This window comes from Crotalus tigris, unplaced genomic scaffold, assembly GCF_016545835.1.
Source record: "Crotalus tigris isolate CLP2741 ecotype Arizona unplaced genomic scaffold, ASM1654583v1 scf7180000017666.379230911805:20528666, whole genome shotgun sequence".
NCBI classification, from domain to species: Eukaryota; Metazoa; Chordata; class Lepidosauria; order Squamata; family Viperidae; genus Crotalus; species Crotalus tigris.
Window position 1 is genome coordinate 10,663,207 of NW_024096552.1, and position 24,250 is coordinate 10,687,456.

Here is a 24,250-nt window from a genome sequence, read left to right on the forward strand (position 1 = left end):
AAACGGCTGTCAAATCTCTTCTTAAATCCTCCAGTGATGCAGCATCCACAACTTCTGGAGGCAAGCTGTTCCACTGATTAATTTTTGTTACTGAAGGAAATTTCTCCTTAATTCTAGATTGGATCAATATTTGATAAGCTTCCATCTGTTACTTCTCATCTTGCCCTCAGGTACTTTGGGGAAACAATTGACCCCCCTCTTCTCTGTGACCATCCCTCAGATATTGAAAGACTGTTTTTATGTCACTCCTAGTCCTTCTCTGTCAGACTAGATCATGGGTAGGCAACCTCGGCTCTTTTATGACTCATGGACTTCCTGAGCTGACTCAGGAATTCTGGGAGTTGAAGTCCATGAGTCATAAAAGAGCCAGGTTGCCTACCCCTGGACTACACATACCAAGTTCCTGCAATCATTCTTAATATGCTTTAGCCTCTAGTCCCTTGTACATTGAGTACATTGAGGTGAACTAACGTGCACTTTTGTACTCATCTCTGGAACAATTGGTTTTGATTACTCTTTTCCCATCATGTCCTAGATCCCAGATCTTCAGAAACCAAGTTCTGCACAAGATTCATCCAGTTTTCTACTGTAGTTGCTTTGTGTATTTATCTTGGTCTTAAAAAATTCTTGTATGATAGATGCATTCCTTAAATATGCAAGAAATCAGGAACATTGGCAATTGCTTTTAAAAGTTTATTATTCCACTTTTTAAAAAATGCTTTCATCTCCTTTAATTTGGAGTTCAAATTAAAATATTAAAAATATTCAATAGTGCCTCTTGGCACTAGTGTAATAACAAAAGTATCAGGCTACAAAGAAGTATCTAAAATTTTTCTTTATATACAAAGCCAGTGACTTCGAGCCAGTTCCTTTCCCTTGAAATGCAACTTTCAAAAGTACCAACAAGAAAAGTGCAAGAGTCAAGATTGACTTGAAGGAACAACTGTCCTTTTCTAGTTGGAACAAAAGGCACTGGATCGAATCCTGGCAACATCTCTCTTGTGTCACTCCACCGAAAAGGAAAACCCCCACACCAGTATGTCATTTAGTAATGACGAACACACCGGCCAAAGCACATTCTCTACTGGATGTCATTCCGCATCGTCGTTTGATAAAGTACCACACAAGGCTACATAATTTTGTTTAACAGAGAAAAGGATATTTCGCTTACTCTTCGCTTCAGCTCCTGGCAAATTTTCGTTCACACAATCAACCCCGTTAGAAGCACAGCTGCTTTGCTTGTCGTCCTTTGCACAAATCGCGAATGGCCAAGTCTCTATGGCTGCTAACGAAGCACTCCCTTTCTCGGCTCTCTTGAGTGGTAATTAAGAAGGAAAACCCCAGATCCGGGAGTCAACGTAGCAATATCTCAAGACTACAGCAGGTGAAACCCCGGCCGGGTAAAAGCAAGAGTCGCCGATAATAAATGGGCGGAGCTAAGGGGTACCACCAGTAGTTGATTGGTGCTCTAAGAAACAGAGTGGGCCTTCTCTTAGTCACTAGAATCGGATTAGTTCCCGAAGGAATCCAAAGGGGGATGATTTCCTTATATTCGCGCGGCGCGGACAGCATTTTCCATTTCTTAAATCGGGCTGATTCGGATCAGACTTTCCTGGAGAAAATATTGGAAAAACTAGGGTGTCGATCTACGATGTTCCTGTCCATAGTTACATTTAATAGCCGCCTCTATACATCAGTAATCGGCTCTACAGTCACGGAGTCATCGAGCTGCCGTTGAACCGAAAATTATTAGAATTAACATCGAATTGCGCTCGATCCCTGGCGAATTACGTGGACAAGCGGAAAAAGATTTCCGTGGCTTTGTGTCTATGGAGATTCTCAATCATTCAGGTCATAGTTGTTCCAAAGGTGCTTTTTTGACTGGACTTTGTTTTTCTTTGAAGACGTTTTGCTTCTCATCTAAGAAGCTTCTTCAGTTCCACTCTGGGATTTCCGTGGCTTTCTTTTAGCCTCCACTTGGAATTTGGAGGTTCAGTAGTATTTCTCAGTCTCAACAATTTCCTGCTCCACGGCTGGGAAATTCTAGGAGTTGAAGTACATATATTTTAAAGTTGCTGAGATTGAAAAACACTGGGCTAGGTGTTGTCTCCTAGCTGTCAGTTGGTTTAACTCCTCTGACAACTCGCCCTGGGGTGGATTTTAAGTCCGGGCAAAAACATAATTTGAAGAAGGAACAGCTTTCCTTAAGTCATTTTGATTAAACACGCTCTTTATTTAATCTAATCCACTGGTTAAATTAATTGGTAGATAAATCTCATGGCCTTCTCGAGTCCGCCCTGTTAGGTGGCATCAGGTCATTCGGGGGAAAGGGCAAGCCCAAATGAACGCAGAGACTTTAAGGCTGAGCAACTAGTAATTTAATTTTTTTTCTATTCGAACCTGGTTAGTAATACTTGATACTTACTGTAAGCATCGCAAATTCAATAGGCACCAGGGGTTGATCAGGAATGGGAAGCACCTATGCCGCCCAGCCCAGCTACATAAAAAGCTTAGAAATGGCTTAGCAACAGCCTGTCTTTCACCAGTGTTTCTCAAACTCAACAATTCTAAGATGCGTGGACTTCAACTTCCAGAATTCCCTAGCCGGTTAGGGAATTCTGGAAGTTTAAGTCCACGCATCTTAAAGTTGTCAATTTGAAAAACATTGAGGAACTATAAAGCTACAAGATCTGATAGCGCCAAAGACTCATACTGTAAATCTACCAACGTATATTGCCCTTCATCCAGAGGGCTGCAGTGATTTAAAATGATAATAATAAAGATCGAATTCCCTGAAAAGCCGCAAATTGAGCAATCTGATTTGCTGCAATTAGCTGGGAAACATGAATGAAACCGTTCCTCTTTAAACTGTAAAGAAATCTCTCCTTCCGCCTCTTGGGCGGATTATTCAGGGTCCGTTCTAGGAATTCGTCCAATAAACTCGTTGCTAAAACTGATCAAGTGTTTCAAGATGGCTGCTCTCAGGGAGGAAGTGTGACTTTAGTTTCCATGCGGTATATGTTAAAATTCGGTGAGTTTTACAATACATTTAGATACATACAGGAATTATTTTCAGCTTTTTAAAAGACAGAATAAAGTAAACGTGGTGAGCTTTTTTTAGTAAAACGTTTAAATTCAAATTTCTTATTACATCATTGCGGTACCATAAGAATATTTGTAATCTGTTTTGATGTTTTATTTAAAAAGTTTTGCGTTTAGGCATAAAGCTATTTGCAGGTTCAGAAAAAGGCTCAGCAGTCTTACTTCCATGTAAATAAACACAATTGAGATTAAAAGTTTAGTCTTCAATTCACAGCCGGGGAATTAGAGATCAGCCATGCTAGGATTTCTAAAATAAATTGAAGTGCACTTCAAGAAACAAAACAAATGTAATAAATGTGATTTAACATAAAATTTCTAATTATTACTGTGCTCACTTAAGTTCTAGTTTTTTCTCCATCCTTCCTTTGTTCCTTCAGGCTTGGTTTTTTTATAAAGTTTTATTGATTTTTTTAAACAAAATTCAATAGTAATCATTCAGCAAAAACGTGTTGTCTGAGTATCTTATTCATTAATACAAATTAAATTCCTAATCCCTAAATCTTTTCTCTAACCATTGATAAAATAGGTCCCAAGTTTGAAAATATTCTGTTTCTTCTTTTTCTTTCAACCTTAAAGTAAGTGTCCATTTCCACAGTCTAGTATTTTTTTTAATAATTTCTTCTTGTGGTATTTCTTCGTTCTTCCAGTATTGTGCAAATATAATTCTTGCTGCTGTTATCACATGTAAAATCAGTTATGTACTTTGTTTATCAATTTTTTTCTGGCATTATACCTAGAAAAAAAAATCAGGTTTAAAGTTTATGTGTTTCTCTAACATTTTTTCTAACAAAGTATGAATTTTTGTCCAATATCTCCTTGCTTTAGACATGTCCACCACACATGATAATAAGTACCTGGTTTATGTTTACATTTCCAACATTTCTCTGACATATTTTTAAACATTTTTGCTAATCTTGTTGGTGGCAAGTGCCATCGATAGAACATTTTGTATAAGTTTTTTTATATGAAGCTGACATTGTCAATTTATACTTTCTTTCCCGCAAACTTTGCCACTTCTCTAAGTCTATATTACAGTGGTGGCGAACCTATGGCACGCATGCCAGAGGTGGCACTCGGAGCCCTCTCTGTGGGCACGCGAGATGGAGATGGCAACCATCCCTCTTCAACCAGTTGCCCACTAACTCGCCGAGGTCCCATGTGGCCGGATGCATCCCAGCACGGCTGGTTTCCCTCTCCCTGTCCCATTCCTCCTGGCCTTGCATGCTCTCCTTTTCCCGGGCACAACCCACTACATCACCTCCTCAGCTGTTGGCCGTCTGTCCAGCTCAGAGGCGGCTTCTCTGAACTTCTGGTGGCGGGCTGCGGAGCCCCAGAGTGTGCTAGTTGAGGGGCCAGTAGGCTGTGGATGCTGACAGACACTGTTGGTCCCCATGCGCTCGCTGACCTCTGTGTGCGGGGGGGGGGGCGATTGTATCAGCCAGCAGCCGCCCCGGCCCCTGCCTCGCCTTGCCCTGCGACAATGGCACCCCAGCCCTGCCTCACCTTACCTCGCCTCATCCCGCAGGACAAGATTCCTGCTCATTGCCCCACATGCCAGAGACCCCCAGTATCTCCCCCAACCCTGCCCGGCCCCCACAGGCGTCCCTCCCCACAAGCAACATCGAGGTGACTATGCCTACCTTGGCCACACCCACACAGTCTGCCATGACCACCACAGCGACACCCACCCAGTGGGCCATGCCCACTTGGCACCCGGTGATAAATAAGAGGGTTTTGGGTTACAGTTTGGGCACTCGGTCTCTAAAAGGTTCGCCATCACTGCTATATTATATCCAAAATTCTTTGCCCACACTATCATTGTCTCTTTTACTTGTTCATCTTCTATTTTCAGATTTAATAAGAAATTGTACATTTTTTAAATTAACTTTTCATCGGAAGTTAGTAATGTCTGGTCAAACATAGTCTGCTCTTTATAAAATCCATACTGTTTAATATCTTTGCCATGTCTCACTTGCATTTTAAATGTGACACCCATATTAAATCAATGCCCTGATTTTCCATCTCTTGCCTGGATTTTAAGTTCCCTTCAGAATTTAGAATATCTTTATATGCCCATATTTTATCGAGACTGACTAGATTTGAATGTACAAATGCTTCCATTGTTGAGAGCCAACCTGGAATTTTCAAATAGATTTTACATTTTATTTTTTCCCATGTTAATAGTGCATTTTTAATATGGTGGTTTTGGAAGTATTTATGTATTTTATTTTTTCCATACCATAAAAAAGCATGCCAACCAAGTTGTAGGTCATGCCCCTCCAAGAACAGCAATCTTTTATTTCTAAGAGTTATCCATTCTTTTACCCATGTTAGCACTGACGCTTGATAATATAAAACCCATTCTGGCAAGCCAAAATGTCCATTTCCCTTAGCTCAGTGGTTCTCAACCTGTGGGTCGGGACCCCATTTGGGGTCGAACGACCATTTCACGGGGGTCGCCAAACAATGCAGTCCGCCATTTTTTTCCCCTTTTCCTTAGCTGTGCTACTCCCTTTTATTCTATTGGCTTTTGAAAGCCAATAGAATAGACTCTCTTGAATAGAGTCTAATTCTATTGGCTTTCAAAAGCCAATAAGAATTGTCCAGGCTGTCTCTGCCCTGCTGAGCCTGCCAAAAGTCCCAGTTCTGCAAACGATGCTGCACCAGTTGAGTAGTCCTTGACTTACGACCGGTTGAGTAGTTCTCGACTTACGACCAATTGGGGGTCACGGCATTAAAAAGGTTGAGAACCACTGTTCTAGAGGAACCTTTAGAGACAATTCCTAAACTGTTGGAAAAGATAGAACAATCTGGAGAGGTAGCAGGATTAAAGATAAATAGAGAAAAAACTAAAGTGATAGTTAAAAATCTTACAGATAAACAAAAAAAATTTTTTCTATCAGAAAAAATAGAAATGCAAACAGTCAAAAAGATCAAATACTTGAAAATATATCTGACAGCAAGATGTTCAACAATAAAAGAAGGTAACTATATTAAATTGTTAAATCAAATAAAGCTTGATTTGGAAAAATGGAAGAATCTGCAACTGTTGATGTTAGAAAGAATTGCTACTGTGAAAATGAATATATTATCAAAAATTCTATTTTTGTTTCAAACAATACCTATAAAACTGGAGAAAAAAATTCTTTGAAGATTTAAGCTAATTCAAAAATTTATCTGGCAAGGAAAGAAAGCTAGAATTAAACTGAAAATGTTACAAGAAGCTAAGGCAGTGGTTCTCAACCTTCCTATTGCCGTGACCCTTTAATACAGTTCCTCATGTTGTGATGACCCCCAACCATAAAATTATTTTTGTTGCTATTTCATAACTATAATTTTGCTACTGTTATGAATTGTAATGTAAATATCTGATATGCAGGATGTATTTTCATTGTTACAAATTGAACATAATTAAAGCATTATATGTAATTAAATATTGTGAAATATTTATTTCTAACTACAAATAAATGAAATTTTGTCTTGAAGCATGGTGTAGCATGGGTAACAGTCTTAATATAACAACAGTAAACTACATTGCTACATTTTGCGACAGTATGCATAAAAAGCCAACGTCAGTGTGAAGGTTGAGATTGCTTCTTTCTCAGCGGATCAGAAATTCTCCGGGCACAATGAAGATCATCTTCCACAACAAGTCTACTTCTGTATTTAGACTTGATAACCAACAAGCTGGAAAACCCTGTTTCACAAAGATATGTTGTTGGAAATGGAATGTTCCTTGTTTTGGAAAATAAATTGACCCTCTCTTCTGTGGCAGCCCATCAAATACTGGAATACTACTATCATGTCTCCCACAAGTCCTTCTTTTCTCTAGACTAGCCAACTGCAACTAAGTCTCAACATCTTTTTTGTAGTGTGATGACCAAAATTGGATGCAGTATTTCAGGTGTGGTCCCGACTCAGAAAAGTCAGACACCAGTCTTGCCAGCCTTCTCTCGCAGCCCTGGTGGGGAATAGTGGGGCGGCTACCACTTTCCACCTCGTGCTGAACGAAGGATTCGGGGATGGATTTTAAGGAAAGGACGGGTCAAAGGAACGGAAAAAGAGGAGGGGGAGTTTGATGCTGTTACCTTGGTATCCACAGTGGGCCCCTCCCGATAGCCGATTCGCTTTTTGAAATGACTCAGGAAAGCGGGTTTGGCCGGCTTCACATATGAAACCTGATTCTTTTTGCTCGTGATTGAGGATTGAAGAGACAGCAGCTCCAATCACTCGTCCATTTTGCTTCCGCACATGTCACGTGGGAGGAGCTGTTCTCAGCGACTTCATTTCCCTACTTGCCAATGGTTGCGTCCATCTTGGCTTCAGGGCAGGAGCTGCAGCTGCCTGGGTGCCTAATTTAAAGAGGGTGCCACTTCAGCACTAAACGGAGACGGAACTGAAGGGGTGGGAAGAAGAGAATGGTGTCCGAGAGCACCAAATCAGGTGGCTAAGAGAGGACGACTAGTGGGAGGCTAAAATGGGTCTACACTGCTTTCTACATAGTAGTTGCTCTCTACTCATGTGTGATTGGTCCGCATAAGTACATCCGCCTGGAGACGGATAGAGGAACAATGTCTCAGTTCATAAGACCATCGGAAATATGTGTTTTCCAATGGTCTTAGGCGACCCCTGTGAAAGGGTCGTTCGACCCCCAAAGGGGTCGCAACCCACAAGTTGAGAACCGCTGGACTATCATTAATAGCTTCGCCTTCATCATGTCTGGGAAGCACAGGGCCCAGCAGGAGGCGTGGCTACTTTGTCAGACTTAGTCTAATTGGGCAGTCTAAACCCATTCGTGGATTCTCCATCATCATGCTGAGAAAAGGCGTTCAGGTAAGACAACACCCCTTTTCTGAGTGCCTATACTCCCAAAAACAAAAAAAGGCATTCCAGTAAATTCATCAGGCAAACAAAAAGAACAACAAGCTGAACAAGTAACATGATTACTTTATAACCCTCCTAATATTCATATCTCAGGTAATATTTTTCACAACTGGACTTTAAAGAACAGACTAGCATTCTGACAGTTGGTTCTCATACCTTAAAAGTTTCCAAGTTTAGTCTAGGAATAAGTACTGGCATGGCATAGCAATTACCATACTGCATTGAACTAGCTTGCAAAGACCTGAGAGAAAACTAAGATTGCTGTGAATGTCTTGGAGTTAAAGCAGATAGAAGAGGCAATATCTTTAAAGAAATAAGCATGGGTCAAGGAACAGAATTTTCCTAATTATTTTGTATAATTGTTTCAGGTATGTGCATAATTATTCCATGTACTTCTATTCACTTTCAGTCTTGCTCAAACACAATACTCTGTGTAAGTACATACATTCAATTAATCTAGAGAGGTAATGAAGGAGACTTGCCTGATCATTTGTAGGAGTGGCACATCAGACTGCATAATTTTATTTTGCTGGGAATTACTATCAAGGCCAGTGCGATTAAGATGAACAATGATGACTATCTAGATTAGTATTTTTCAAACTTGGCAACTTTAAGATGTTTGGATTTCAACTTTCAGAATTCCCCCGCCAGCATACTGGCAGTTGGTTCTTAAAGTTGCCAAGTTTGAAAAACACTGATCTAGATGAATCTGCTAATGTATGGCCTCTGCTAAATTCTGGGAGGAGAGCCAAGCCCATAAGAGAATAGCATAAGCTCCACAGCTCTTTCACAGGCAGCAACTACCTGCATAGCAGTATGTTCCACCAACTCCAAGAGCAGATCCAGCTTAAGCCCTGGAGGGATAACACCCTTGATTTCACACAGATATCAGCCAGCTCTATGAAAGATGATAAAGAACTAGCTCAGTTATTTGGCACCCTTTCTACAGAAGATCAAACAAATATGCAAACTTGAGGCAGTTAAATCAATGCGTTTGTCAGTGTTTTCTTAGCATCTTACCACTGCCCTCCTGTTCATTTTCTGAATGCCAAAAACCACACCAAAAAAGGCACTTCCGCCCAAAATTCACCCAGAGAAATGAAGGGAACATCAGGCTGAACAAATAACACAATCTCTTCATAATCTCTAATCCCTCAAGTGATATTTCCTCACAGCTGGACTTTAAAGAACAGACTGTCAAACTGCAGTCCCACTTCCACTGGCTTCCCCTTGCATTGGTCCTGAGACTATTCATCTAATGGCTACCCCATCTACAACTTGCCTTCTATTCTTGCAAGTGTATTCTTTTCTTTTTCTTTTTATAAATATTTTGTTGGTTTTTAAATGTAACACTGCCTGGTGTATAGCCTAAGTACTTCAGGAGAAAATATTAAATGTGGTGTCCTCTGTCATTTTTTGATATGTATGTGATATCCATGTTGTCTCCCTCCCTTCGAATGATCTTTCATCAACGTTTTTATTCAAGAGTCAATTTATCAGTCAATCAAAATTACAGTTCAGTGTATTAAGCTACTTTAAATCCTTCTTGTAGATTCTCCTCTAAAAAATTAGCCAAAGGCCAAGGTTTTTCTTTTCCATAAACAGTTCTTAAACATCAGTCCAGGTGCTGTTTTCCTTTCAGACACTTTTTAATCTTATCGCTGGCTCTTCCTTTGTTCCCAGCTGTCTTCAAGGTGATTTGCAATTCAAAGGAACAGCTTTTTCTTTATTTCTGGGCATTCTGCCAATTTCTGAGTCCTTATTGTTAGTATTCTATACTCTGATTTTCCACTAGATGTCAGCAATTATTTTTTTTTCAATCAAAAATTTATTTTTGTTATATATTTTTAGAATTCCATCAAAACTCTTTAGGGTATAATCTTGACAGTTTTTTAGTTCCTAAATTTGTCCAGACTGTAGTATTTTAAATTGAATTTTAATATATCTCTTTCCTCACTAATATTAATTTGCCGCTTCCATCTATAAAGGAATGGGGGTATGGTCCCCTACCTTCACTTCCGGAAGTTTTCTTGCTTTGGGGATCTTTCTCAAGGATTCAATTAGTAGATAGAAGAAAGAAGATCAATACTCTCATCAGTTCCAAGTACGCTGTTCGCTGATGTTCAGGTTTGTGCTCTCGGACTTCGGCTGCATGTAGGTTGGGCTAGATGCTGATCTCATGCTAGCCTTTCTCCTGTCGGGTCGGAGGGCTTCTCCCAGATCAAACAAAGTTTGATTGCTTCTTCACGGTCACCTCTTCGTGGTGACTTTGGACTCATCTAGGGTCCCCCTGGCAGGACGAAACTAGCCGTGGGGAACAGAGGTCTGGTCTCACATGGCCATGTGCTACGGACGTAAAACCGGAAGTCCCGCAAATGCATTCTTTTCAAAGAAGCCCTGAACATGGCTAACATATTCCTCTGACCCCCAATTTGGGCCTACTTTTCTTTCAGTGAAACTTCTCCTATGGAATTGCCACAGACTCAGGAGATTAGTCACCCTAACTGGCAGCAGGCAGTTTGGTCTCCATCTTCTTCCTCAGTCTATAATCTGCTCATTTCAAGTGTTCATTTTTCTGTTCATTTATCTAGAGTCAGCACTCCAAGGGAGAACCAGCCAACTGACAACTACATCCTGCAGTGTTCTTCCTGTCCTCTCTTGGAACATAGCCAGGTAGGTCCCAAAACAAGAAGACCAAGACTTTATAGGATTCTTGACTAAATTTGATATAATCTTTTTGCAGGAGACATGGATTTGGGGGGAATTCTCAATCCCAGCTATTTTTCTCTGCTAGACTTTTTACAACCTAACTTTGGAAGTGGCAGACCTAAGGAGGCTTGGTCTGTTTATACTTACAAAATATGTGTCCAAAATGTAAAACAATTACCTCAGTTTGAAAATGCTGAATCAGTTTTGTTAGTCTTTGACTAATTTTCTTGATTGTGTATTAATTTCTATCTTCCTCCTCAACATCTCCAGTTACAGGTAACACAAATGAAGCTGTGCACACACGCACCTGCCCCTTGCAAAACACCGCTCCTCAGGCCGCCAACCAAGAAAGGTTGGGGAATGCTGCTCTTACCTGTCCTGAAAAGCTATTGTGTCACCATTTATGTCTAGATCCTACAAAGATACAAAAAATAAAGTTAGCTGGCTTTAGGCTGCTACATCTCATAAATAGGAATAAGCTACAAATGTTAAATGCTCTGTCCAATATGATTAGCCTGGGCAATTTACTTTTTGGTCAGATCACAAGTTATCTACCATAGATTATTTAATAATTTCCAGAAAACTAGGCCTTGCCTTAAGGTTTTGGCAGTCTCCAGGACTGAAAGTGATTATCTCCCTTTAATTTGCAAAATTAGGCAAGGTCTCATTAGAAACCAAGTTAAGACCTCTTTTAAAATGCCTGACGAGAGGCAACTATTACATGGTCAGATGGAATTATCCCCTTGAAGATCAGATAACCCAATGGTTTCACTTAGAGGAAGGAACTACATATTTTTCAACGTTCTGTAATTTAGGGGCATACTCGGACTCAACCATCTCACAAGAAAGTAGAATACTTGACATATGTCATGATCTCTTAGTTAAGCTGTTACGTCTGCCTCATTCAAATCCTAAGAAAGAAAACTCCTAACTCCATGGATTTAGAGAAGAATGAACTGATAGTAATAAAAGCAAGGCAAGATCTGAATAAAATCTGTGCTAAAGTTATACATTGAAAGTGTCTCCAAATCCCTCCACCCAGAGTCCAGCTCAGGCAGACCAATCAACTTCCAATGTGATATGAGAAACCCTCTTGAGCAGATGGTGTATGCCTCCAGAGGCCCAAGACAGTTGGCATTGGTAATGTCTATAAACAACTCCACTTCATTGATGGGTAGCGATCCTCCCTTCCATGGGAGTGTCCATGGGAACACTTCACATGAGCTCACTTCCCCACCCCAAATGCCAACCCCCCATTACTATGGCAGCCAAAGGCAAGCCAACCACAAACTGCAAGCTGGAAATCTGGCTGACATTCGCTCTCCCCCTTTCGATAGAGGCATTAGCCCTAAAAAAAGAGTAAAAGACATAAGAGAAAACAATACAGAAAGTCAGTTAAAGAACACTGCTTAGCCCAGATTTATCAGAATATTTCTTGTGAAATGCCTGAAAGAGTCTAGGGGCCCGAAAATTGCGGGCATCCACCAATTCCAATTGTGAAGGTGCTTCCATGCCACTTTCCTTTTATACTTTCCAGAGTCTTAAAAATTTCTTGATTTCAAAATGCTGTTCCTCCTCTGTCAGAATGGGCACAGGAAGTGTGGGATGAGTGGGGCAAAAAGGAGACACCTTTTCAGGACTGAGCAGATTACAATGAAATAGGGTGGATCTGTCGAAGATTCTTTGGTAGCTCCAATTGCACAGTAACTGGGTTTATAATTTTCACAATTGGGATTGATCCTACATATTTAGATCCCAATTTCTTTGATGTTGGGGTAGTCTGTAAGTACTTTGTGGATAAATAGACTTTAGCGCCCACTTGGAACACTTTTAGCTTCACCTTTATCAGCCTGCTTCTTATGGGCTTGATGTGCATCTTCCAAGGCCTTACATGTTACTGGCTAGATTTGTTGAAGCTATTTAATCCATTCCACCAGCAAGGGGGTCAGAGGCGGCTCTTGGGGCAGTTCTGGTATGGGAAATCCTGGCCAGAAGCTGCCTTGAAAGGGTGAAACCAGTCTACTATGTACTGAATTATTATAAGCAACCTCTGCCAATGGCAGTAGGTCAGCCCAGTTATCCCACTGATAATTCACATAGCACCTAAGGTACTGTTCCAAAACTGAGTTAGCATGTTCACACATCTCATTGGTTTGTGGGTGATGGGCAGAACCTAACCCCTGGGCGGAGCCTAATGAGGAATTCCTGCCCAAACTGGGAAGTGAAATCTATCTGAGATGATGTGGTCAGGAACCCTGAGTAACCTATACATGTGTTGAATAAAAAGTCTAGCAAGCGTTTTAGCTGATGGGATCTTAGAGCAAGGAGCAAAATGTACTTGTTTGGGAAAAAAATCCATAATGACCCAAATAACCGTGTTCCCCCCACTTTAGAACAGCTCTGCTATAAAGTCAATGGAGATTTCCTTCCATGGGGTCACAGGGCTAGCCACACTCTGTAAGAGTCTGCTGGGCTTTCCCAGAGGCCACTTAGTAGCTGCACAGATGAGATAGCAACATAGGTCTCAATGTCTTTTTTCAACAAAGATTACCAAAACTGCTGCTTGATCAAGTGCAAAACGAAAGTGACCAGCAGTTTTGGAATCATGGGCCCACTGTAGGTTAGGACCCTTAGATTGGTGGGTACGTACAGTGTGGCTCCAATCCATGCCAAGGTCTCTCTAATGGAGCAGTCATTGGAATGGGACAAAAACCACTCATCACTTTTTAATGCTCCTTTCAACTCTATGCACAACTCACTGGGAAGCTCAGGCTCCATTTTTTTTTTTTTTTTTTTTTTGGAGCCCTAGAAGTCACTAGAGCAGCCAAATGCTTAGAAGAGATAACTGGCCGGATTACTTCAGGTCTAGCAGTGTAATACTGAGACAATCTGGATAAAGCATCAGTCATGGAGTTTATCCCCCCAGGGATATAACTCAGCACAAAATTGAAATAATTAAAGTATTGTGTCCATCAGACTTGCTTAGGGACAATTTCCTTCAGATTTTCAAGGCTTCCAGGTTTTTGTGATAAGTCCACACCTCAAAGGGTTGCTTAGCTGCTTTCAGGAAATGCCTCCAAGTTATCAATGCCCATCGCATAGCAAATGCTTCCTTCTCCTAGATTGCCACCTCTTTTCAGTTTCAGTTAACCTTTTGGAGGTGTAACCACAAGATTGTAAAAATCCCTCGGCATTCGCCTGCAATAACATCAGCTTGGATCTTAAACGAAGCATCAGTTGCAGGGTGTTTTAGCACCGACTTGGCAGCAAACAGTCACTTGAGTTTTCCAAACACTGCCAGGTGTTCTATCGACCACTCGAGAGGCTGGCAGGGCTTAGGCTTACTCTCCCCCTTCATTTTTAAGAGGTTGGTAATGGGCAGTGCAATCTTGGCAAAGAAAGAGATGAATTGCTGGTAAAAATTCGCAAACCCAAGGAAGCTCTGTAATTTGGGAGGGCACTCAGTCCAAAACCACCTGCACCTTTTCAGGTCCATTTCTATTCCCTCATGAGATATGCGAGAGCCCAAGTAATCAATTTTGTCTTGATGGAATTCACACTAGGACAATTTAGCATAAAGTATGGCGGACCTGAGTTTCTTCAGAACCACACGCATTAACTTCATGTGCTCCTCCATAGTTTCCGTGTACATTAGAATATCATCTAAGTACACCAGGACCCCTTTGTAAAGATATTCATGCTGCACCTCAATGATCAATTGCATGAAAACAGAGAGTGCCTCTTTAACCCAAACAGGAGCACACGGAACTGGAAACAACGCAATGGGCAGTTGAAGGCCATTTTTCATTCATCTCCCTCTTTGATATAAACCCTGTAGTAAGCTTTCAAATCCAACAGTGAAAATTCTCCCTTTGGCTAAATATGCCAGCATATCTTTCATCAGAGACAACAGATAAATATTCTCCACACAGACAGCATTTAATCCTTTGTAATCAATGCAGAGGCAAAGGATGCCGTCTTTTTTCCTTCCAGAATAACACTGCAGCAGCCACACGTCTGGCTGGATAGATGAAACCTCGTTTCAAGTTCTTGTAAATAAAGGTGCACAACTCATCCAGCTCATGCTGAGTCACCAAATAGATTTTTGGCTTGGGGAACTTTGCCCCAGGGAGGAGTTCTATACTACAGTCGGTGGGGCGGGAGCGCATCAGATCACGTCTCACTGAACGCTTTCCTTAAGTCCCAGTATTCCCTCAGGATTTTCTCTTCTCCCTTGGCAAGTTCCTATACAGCAACCCCCAATTCCTTTGTCATGTTGGTTCTTTTGGCTTTGTGTGAGGGATTCTTCCCTCTCTGCTGGCAGATAACTGATTTTTAGGAGCCCTTTTCTCCAATTTACAAGATGGTTCCACTTGTGGAGCCAAGTCAGTCCAAGTAAGAGGGGTCTTTCTATCTTGGGTGCTACTATAAAACTCAAGAGCTGTTTGTGGCTAGCCATCCTCATTTCCACAGGCTCCATTACGAAGTGACCCTGGGCTCCCCCTGCCACTGACCCATCCAATTGGCAGAAGGTTAAGGGCGCCCTCAGTCTTCTCAGTCTCAGTCTTAGTTTCTTTATGACTTCCAAGCTAACTACACACCTGGTGCAACCCGAATCCAATAGGGCCGACATCCTCCCCTAGGTGAGAGCATCACTATCTCCACTGGGATGAGGGCACCACTATCTCTGCTGGGATGGTCACAGTGGTTACATGTCGACTTACCAGTGGTTCGTCATCAGATTCACTTTCCTCTGGTGAAGTAGGAGCTCCACCTCTTTCAGGGCCATTTCATGGAGCCTTGGCAGTAGCTTCTCAACTTTCCTATACCCTGGAACTGCAGGTTTGGGGCTAGGTTTTGCTGAGTGACAATTGGTTGCTGACCATTTGTAACAAAGTGAATATCAATCTGATCAGAAGGGGACTGTACTCTTAAGAGTTAGTTTGATAAGTCCTGCATCACTGACAGTATTGAAATCCTCTGCTATCTTATCTGAGGTCATCATCACCAGATTCTACCCAAATTCTAAAGGAACAAAAAAGACAAAGATCTTGCTTTCTGGAAAAAAAGATATCAACATCACAGGGAAAAAAAATGGTTACAGTAATCACAGTCACAAAGCCCCAAAATCCCTCTATATTTTGGCATATTATAACTGTTCAAATAACATTACACAACTCCATTGTATTATCTCCTTAGGTATCTAGGTACCTAAAATCTCTATTGGGATGTACATGCTAGTATCTATATGATGGATATATCATTATTCTCATTACTGCAGTAGCCCCCAGTCACATGCAAGGAAGTAAAACCTACCATTAATACAAGGTTAGTAAAGCATCCCGTAGTGACTGTATCCTCTCTGAGTTAATTAAATTCAGTTCAAATTGGTGGGCCCCTGTATTGGTCTTTTTATTTTCATACATCACCAGCACAGCCAAAGCCTGGGAGGAGATCATAATTGTCCTCGGTTAAAAAAGGGCAATAAGATAGATCTAGCTAATTATAGACCAATTATAAAATATTGACAATCATTAGCAAACTATATCACAGATAATTATTTACCAAAGTCCAAATCTGGATAATAGAGAAGGGACTAATCCACCCAGAGAAAGCAGAGTTTCAATTGGGACATTTTATTATAGACCATTGCCTATACGTCAACATCTGACAACTAAATATACAAACCACTCTGACTTGAATTTATATGCAGCCTTTATTGATTTCAAAGCAGCTTTTGCTAATATCTCAAGGGTAAGTAGTACATTCTGAATATATCCACTATAGATAAAAGACTCCTGCTCTTAATTTACTAAACTATACTCTAAAACCAGGCTTAAAGTATCCAGGGAGGGGACCTTTCTGACTTTATTCAGACTGTCAAGGGACTGCTTGCTTTTTTAACATATATCAACTCTGATTAAAACTCTCCAGAGAATGGATATCCATGCTCCTAAATTAGCCCATAGACATCTCCGGATTTTATTCTTATGTTGACAATGTAGTTCTTTTTTCTTAAAGAAAAAGCAAACATTAAGAATCCCAGCATCCCACTATAATGAGGAACAATTAAGACAAAGCTAAGTTTTTGTAATTTCTATTGAAAGACAAAAGCACAAGTGGACAATTGATTCCCATGAATTGGAACAGGTTAAATGTTTTAAATATTTGGGCATAGTATTTCAGGCTTCGAAGAAATTAACAGCCACTAAATTATGCCACTACTACCCAAAGGAGTACGCAAATAATAATTAAATTTTATAGGCAACTGGGGAAATTACATCCCAGCAGTTAAATTGTATACAACTAGAACACTTGCCCAGCTATTATATGGGATACAACTTGGCCCATACACAAAGCTTCATAATGGTTTATGAAGTCATTCAATTAAATTTTTTCAGGACCTTGTTTGGCACTCCAAAATGCACCTCCAATGCAAAATTGAGGTAGCTAACATGCAAAGTATAAAAGCTCATGCCTAGACCAGGATGCTGATCTCAGAATTTAGAATCATGTTTGATCTACAAGCCTGATGCCTGTGCTGCAGTCAGTTACCAATCTTTTTGACATGATATGTGTATAGCAGGACTTTGTGGTCTTGGCTCTCTCCTGAATATCTAGGCCAATCAACGCTGTAGAAGGCCAAATCAGTAGTAAAAGAGAAAATCAGGGACATTGTTTGCCAAAATTATATTACCAGTGCCCCTGAATTCTATTGCCAAATGTTAAGATAGTCATAAGTCCTCTACTGCATGGTACTACACAATTTAATACTAAACAAATATGGGCCTTTTCTAGAGTATGCTTTGATAACCTCCCATCAGCTTACTGGTGGGAAGATTTCACGGGACTCCTTATTTACAGAAACTTTGTCATTGTGTAGGGAGATAGAAACGCTCATCCCCCTATGGCACTCTTTCTATGATGCCCAAATATGTGCACTGATTGTCCCAATCATTTCCAAATGCAAGGGCCATACGTATACATTTTATGTTTATTATTTTTAAGGCATGCTAACTCAGCACTCAGATATTAAGTGACAAAATATCTTTGCCAAGTTATACAACTGCACAAAACTTTAATTAGATATATTATTTTATTGTCTTAATTTTTTTTCTCCAATAACAAATTGCTATATTAAACTATTTCATTTTTACTATATTTATTATTTTCAAAGCCATAATAAAGCTATTTGATTTGATTTGATAACAGGTTTTATGGGCCTCTGTGTTCTACTGTGTTTCTCTGAAAACAAGACTGGCGTTTTTTTGCCTCCAAAAGAGGCATCAGGTCTTATTTTCAGGGTGCGTGTGTGTCTTTTTCACTCACCTCCGGCACTGACAGCCCCAGCCAGCCAGCCCACTTCTTCTGCGGCCAAAAGTACAGTTTCATTCTGCAGCTGGGAATGGAGCTCCTGCCTGCATTTGGCAGTCAGGCCTTTCCAGAAGGCCTCTGCAGCCGAGAACCGAGCTATGGATTTCCATAGCTCGGTTCTCAGCTGCAGAGGCCTTCTGGAAAAGCCTGGCTGCAAAATGCAGGCCTAGGGACTCCACAGAAGAAGTGGGCTGGTGAGGAGAGGCCTGGCTGCAAGGTAAGTGGGTGCGGGGTACGTGGGGCAGCTCCACTCTCCCATCTCCACATTAGCTTGATTTTTAGTATGTGCCTCGCCCCAAAACTAGGGCTTATTTTTGGGTTGGCGCATATATTAGGCCCTCCAAAAAAATCAAGCTAGGGTTTATTTCCGGGTTAGGTCTTACTTTCGGGAAAACACGATATTGCCTCTTTGGGTTGATTAAGGCCTCGTGATAAGTGGCACATGGTTGTGTCTAAATGGTGATTAACACTTCATTGTACAAAGGGGGTTGCTGCCCGCTTTGAATTAAGTGGTCCAATTCCTTCTCAAGAGGCCATCCTTGGATCTGACTACATTAGATAACTTATGTCCAATCTCCACTTTTCCCTTTTGGGGGAATGTTGTTAAGAAGATAGTAGGTATTCAGTTTCAGAGGGCCCTGGAAGAAGCGGATTGTCTGGACCCTTTTAGTCAGGGTTCAGGTCAGGCTACAATTCTGAAACCATGTTACTTGTGCTGATGGGTAGCAGGTGAATTACTCAGCTTGAGGGTAGTGCTTAGCCCATTTTTGATAGAAGGGCCCAAGAAATGTTGCCTAGGGAATTATCAAACAAGGGACAGCAATGGATAGGCAAAAGGCTTAGAAAAGACCTTCCTAGTTTTTCGGGCTGTAAAAGAGACAGTAGAAGAATTGCATATTTGGACTTGCAAGATTCTGCTTTACAATAAAGTAGAATTAGCCTATCTGGTCATGTTCCTGTCTGGTCTGCTTAAGCAAGGCTGCTCTTTTACTGTTTTTATATTATTGTTTTGTGAGCTGTATGAAATTATGGTTTATAATATGAATGGATCCATAAATAAAACTTCTGCTTTCATGCAAAAAATTATTTTGAACTTTGATCCTTTTTTTTTTTTGATGCATGGTAATTTTAGTAAGGATCCTCCAATCCATTAGTTCAAACATGTTTTTTATACCCATTCTTTCTCAGTAGTGCATTACCATTGTAAAAATGTTGCCTCAAATATTCTCATCTTTATAAGCATAACCATTTTATCTTATTGAAAATTTTAATATCATAAATTGCCTTCCTTCCAATTATTAATTTCTTCTTTTTATAGTACATGATCCATCTTTTATCTGTTCTTGAGCACAAAGAAAAGTAACTACCACCTAGCATTTCTTCATCAGATGTAATTTTGCTAAGCATACCTTCTAATAAATAAATAAATAACACTAAATAATTTTTGCTAAGCTGGACTTATTTACAGCAGTTAATATTTAATAATATTTTTTTATTTTCCAGTCTGCCTTCATAATAAGCTTTTCTATGTTTTCTTTAGTTTCAATAATGAAATATGATATACAGGTTTCAATCTGAGTAATTTTATCTCCAGTTTTTATTCTAGTTCTACCACTTTTATGATATATTGCTGCATATGTTCAGCTGATACAGAAAAAAATATACATCCATGCCTCACTCTCTTTCACATTCTGAAACACTCCAGATTCAGTTCTTACAATAGTTTTTTTTGTCAATTTCATCTATCTTTAACTCAGATCTGAAAAGGAAATGTTATGATTAATATATCCTGATAAAATGAATATATTTGATACAGTTAACAATCTAATTGTTACACCAGGAGAAACAAACTAAGTAGCAATTGTTTGTTTCATTTAAGTGATTATAGAAAGGGAAAAGATGAAAAATTCATTTTTCTTATAAGTTAATAACCCCTTCCACTATTGTTTTCCAGCATCTAACCAATGAATTGCCTGTTGCAACATGTTTTACATGAATTTGCCCTTCAAAAGTGTTTAGCTGAAGCTAATCTTAAAATGCAGCACCATGGGTAGCTTTGAGAAAACCATGATACACCCATATAATGCCTCCGTTCTGTTAGCTGACTCATAGCGGGTTTCTTCATGCAATTCAAGGTGCTGGCTGTCACCTTTAAAGCCCTACATGACATGGAGTCAGGTTATTTCTAGAACCAGCTGTTCCTAATAATTTTTGCCATTATAGAACTGGCAAAGTACCCATTTGCTAATTTCCTTCAGTGAAGTAATGTTACTTGGTGGTCCCCAGAAAGTCTGCCTTGCCCTGTGTGTCTTGTCAGCCTTCTGAAAGGCTGTAAAGATCTAGCTCTTGTTCCAAGATTGGAGCCAGGAAGGTGATTGACTTCTGATGTGAATGTGGTTTGTTAAGCTGATACTGTGATGTTTAGGAGCCTTGACCTGTTTCTAATAGTTGTTGGGTTTGTTTGTTTTTTACATTTCTGTTCACTGCCCAGAGTTTCTTGAGTAGATAGAGAGCTTATGAATTTTATAAACTAATATTGTATACAAACAATATTAGAGGCATGCTACCTCTAATTTAGAAAGTAAAAATTATCAATATTCATTGTGATTAATAATCTAAACCTAGAGAGTCTACTTTGAAAAAAACTGGGTGCCATTATCACAATTGGCAACAAACTACAGTTTAATTATGTGCTTTGTGGGGGGAAAATCTTTAAAAGAAATATACCTGCTTGCATTGAAAGTTTTCTTTCTTTTAAGTCTGATGGATATATTTCTGCTGCATGCATTCATAGACTCCAGATAAGGTATCTTAGACTGGTTTTGTTTCAAGCTTACTATTCTCTGGAAAGACAATGTTTTGTTGGCTAGTGGATGCTAATTTATGTGCCCTTACTTGAGAGTATCTATCTATAGATTAAAATAAACAACAAATTGATGGCACACAATCAGTTACTTATACTGGATACAGTATAAAAATTTTATGCCATCTGTTCTATGTTTAATGAGCCTTACATTAATAAATGTTTAAGGATACTTATGTAGATATATGTTAGAGGCAGACTAAACAGCTTTGCTCTAAAAATTCAAGAATGTAGATACTCTTAACTAGTTAACCTTTGTTTCAGATGGAACTAAAATAGATTAGTTGTACTTATTTGTCCATGTATCATTTTAAGTGAATTTGTGCTTATTTTCTATAACAAATGCAGAAAAATGAAGTATTTGCTTATCTATGCTGTATGGAGTATTTGCTAAACATAACATAGTGGTCATATAAAAGTGAAAAAAGAATCAATACATTGTAATTTGAAATCTGCCCCTAGACTCTGTAAGGATCTTCAATTCTGATTATTCTGTTGTTTATCTATTTGTTTGTAGATCATGCAAACTGATATACATATGAGCGAATGGCAAAAGAATTACTTTATTGTTACCTCTGATACTTCTACACCAGAACAAAAAGCAGATGCATATCGTTCACAAATTTTACATATTCAGCATGCATGGGCAAACTCAGATATTTCCCGAGATTGTGCTGCCAACCTTTTCAAAACATATGTAGAAAAATATTCTGAAATTATTGATTCTGACAATATAGAAAGAGGCTTGAATAACTATGCTAAAGATATTTTGACTATGGTAAAATATCAGCAGAATGAAAGTGACAAGTGGCAGTCTGCTTTGACAACAGAAAATTTGATGGAATTGAAGTGTGTTCAAGCAATGATGCGGTCTGGAAAAAAGTTTGAGAGGCCTCTGAAGGCGCAAGTAGATATATCCATTGATAAACAGGTCACTGAGTCTGTTTCTTCAAATGTTCCCAATTTTACTTTTTCAAGTGGTCATGGAGAATCTATGGTTGGAGCTGGTTTGTCAAATTATGTAACTCAAGAAACAGAGATTTGTGAGAAGCCATCAACTTCAAAGTGTTATCAAAATGATATATTCTCCTTGCCTAAAGCAGGAGTTGCATGTTCTGTTTTGCCTGTGACTATGAATGATGTGTCTTCTAGAACCCTGATTAGAAATAATCAACCAGCATTTAATAGTTCTCTGATGTCCACAAGTAATTCTCGTTCAGGGCAAGATTTATCTTCTGCTCAGTCTGCTTTCCCTGCAAGAATGGGCAATCTGGGAAAAAGGAAAACATTTGCTGTGTCTAGTGAAGATAACAATAATATATCTTCTGGTTCCATTCATAAGTTGATTCCTATCGAAGGGTCAAACATTCCATGGAATGAAAAGAAAAATAATGAAAACAAAGCATCTGGTTTCAAAACTGCAAAAGAACAGCTGTGGGTTGATCAGCAAAAGAAAGTCCAAAATCAATCCCAGCATGCCCCATTACCATCTTACGGGGGTACAAAGAAATCTTTGGGAGCTGGAAGATATCGTGGTCCATTTGGAAAGTTTGTTCCTCCACTGCCCAAACAAGATGGAAATGGGAACACAGGAATGCCATGTAAATCATATGGGACTGAATCTACAGAGCTGACTTATCCAATAGATGAAAGGTTAAAGAATATAGAACCTAAAATGATAGAACTTATAATGCATGAAATCATGGACCATGGGCCTCCAGTAAACTGGGATGACATAGCTGGAGTTGAGTTTGCAAAAGCAACTATCAAGGAAATAGTAGTGTGGCCTATGCTGAGACCAGACATTTTCACTGGATTACGAGGGCCTCCAAAAGGAATTCTTCTGTTTGGTCCTCCTGGAACAGGGAAGACTCTTATTGGCAAATGCATTGCCTGCCAGTCTGGGGCTACATTTTTCAGCATCAGTGCATCCTCACTGACTTCCAAGTGGGTTGGTGAAGGAGAAAAAATGGTTCGTGCATTGTTTACAGTGGCACGCTTTCAGCAGCCAGCAGTAATTTTCATTGATGAAATTGATTCTCTCTTATCCCAGCGTGGAGATGGAGAACATGAATCTTCCAGAAGAATAAAAACTGAATTCTTGGTCCAGTTAGATGGAGCAGCTACTTCTTCTGAAGATCGCATATTAGTTGTAGGTGCAACCAACCGACCACAAGAGATTGATGAGGCTGCCCGAAGGAGACTGGTGAAGAGACTCTACATTCCACTTCCTGAGGTTTCTGCCAGAAAGCAGATAGTGTCTCGTCTAATGTCAAAGGAACATTGTTCCATAACTGAAGAGGAAATTGATCTCATTGTTAAGAAATCAGATGGTTTTTCTGGGGCTGATATGACCCAGCTTTGCCGAGAGGCTTCTCTAGGTCCTATCCGCAGCCTTCAATCTCTTGACATTACCACTATTAGACCTGAACAAGTACGAACTATTGCTTTTCAAGATTTTGAGAATGCTTTCAAAACTGTTCGACCCAGTGTGTCTTCTAAAGATCTAGAATTATATGAAACTTGGAATCAGATGTTTGGGAGTGGAAGATAAGAAGAATTAATTTGTGTGCATATTCAGTTTTGAAATATTAATGATATTCTAATAAATTTGAGAAAACTAGATTTTTTTAAAGATAATTGTTTTGCATAAGAGTCTTTATTATTTTTGCTAGTAGAATTCTATAAAAAATTCCCCATATTGCTCTTTTGTGCCTTGCTATATTTTTATATAGCATTACATTTATTTAATGTTAATAAGGTGCATTATTATCTTTAATGCACCCTCCCCAACTCCCTTTCATGAAAGAAATCCAAGAATTATTTGTAAAGTTTAGTTTACGTCCAGGCATAAAGCTATACAAAATGTTTAGTGCTGAATTATTGGGGTGAGAGTAGAAGTGGTTAAAATGAATATAAATTTAATAGGCGGAGATAGATACATTGGATATATCTGCAGACTTGAGGTATTTGTAAAAATAATACAGGTGGACACAAATAAATAAAAATAAATAAAACTTACTTCCAGGAACAATTATTCCTAATGATTCAAGAATAAATTATCAATTAGGGAAACATTGTATTAGACTTTTTATATACACTGACACAATTTGTCAAGTTACAGTTAATCCTCAATTTATGACCACAGTTGGGCAAAACATTTCTGTTACTAAGCAAAACATTTGTTAAGTGAATGTTTACGACCTTTCTTGCTACAGTAGTTAAGTGAATCACTGCAGTTGTTAAGTTTGTAACACAGTTGTTAAATGAATCTGGTTTTCCCATGACTTTGCTTTTCAAAAGGTCACAAAAGGTGAT

At 39.5% G+C, this 24,250-nt stretch overlaps 2 protein-coding genes across 6 annotated transcripts in view; one reads left to right on the forward strand and one right to left on the reverse strand.

The window, feature by feature from the left end:
* The window catches only part of BLVRA (biliverdin reductase A), a 41,026-nt gene extending 39,606 nt beyond the window's left edge, over window positions 1-1,420 (reverse strand). For 3 of the 4 annotated variants that reach the window (XM_039336687.1, XM_039336686.1, XM_039336684.1), the window contains exon 1: window positions 1,172-1,420. The gene's annotated coding sequence lies outside the window, so the exon portion shown is untranslated. The remainder of the gene's footprint in view (window positions 1-1,171) is intronic. The other variant, XM_039336683.1, reaches the window with a different exon arrangement.
* A 1,484-nt stretch (window positions 1,421-2,904) lies between these two features.
* On the forward strand, window positions 2,905-23,572 carry FIGNL1 (fidgetin like 1). Of its 2 annotated transcripts, XM_039336688.1 has the most exons (3): window positions 2,905-3,031; window positions 10,578-10,659; window positions 21,450-23,572. In XM_039336688.1, the coding sequence occupies exon 3, from the start codon at window positions 21,453-21,455 to the stop codon at window positions 23,484-23,486; it is 2,034 nt and encodes a 677-aa protein (XP_039192622.1). In that variant the 5' UTR covers window positions 2,905-3,031; window positions 10,578-10,659; window positions 21,450-21,452; the 3' UTR covers window positions 23,487-23,572. The 2 variants fall into 2 exon arrangements, with proteins under 2 accessions (XP_039192622.1, XP_039192623.1); XM_039336689.1 differs by lacking the exon at window positions 10,578-10,659 and having other exon boundaries at window positions 2,949-3,031.
* The last annotated feature ends 678 nt before the right edge of the window (window positions 23,573-24,250 follow it).

Bases quoted from the DNA above. Each gene is read 5' to 3' on its own strand.
- FIGNL1 (XM_039336688.1), top strand. From the start codon at position 21,453: ATGCAAACTGATATACATATGAGCGAATGGCAAAAGAATTACTTTATT.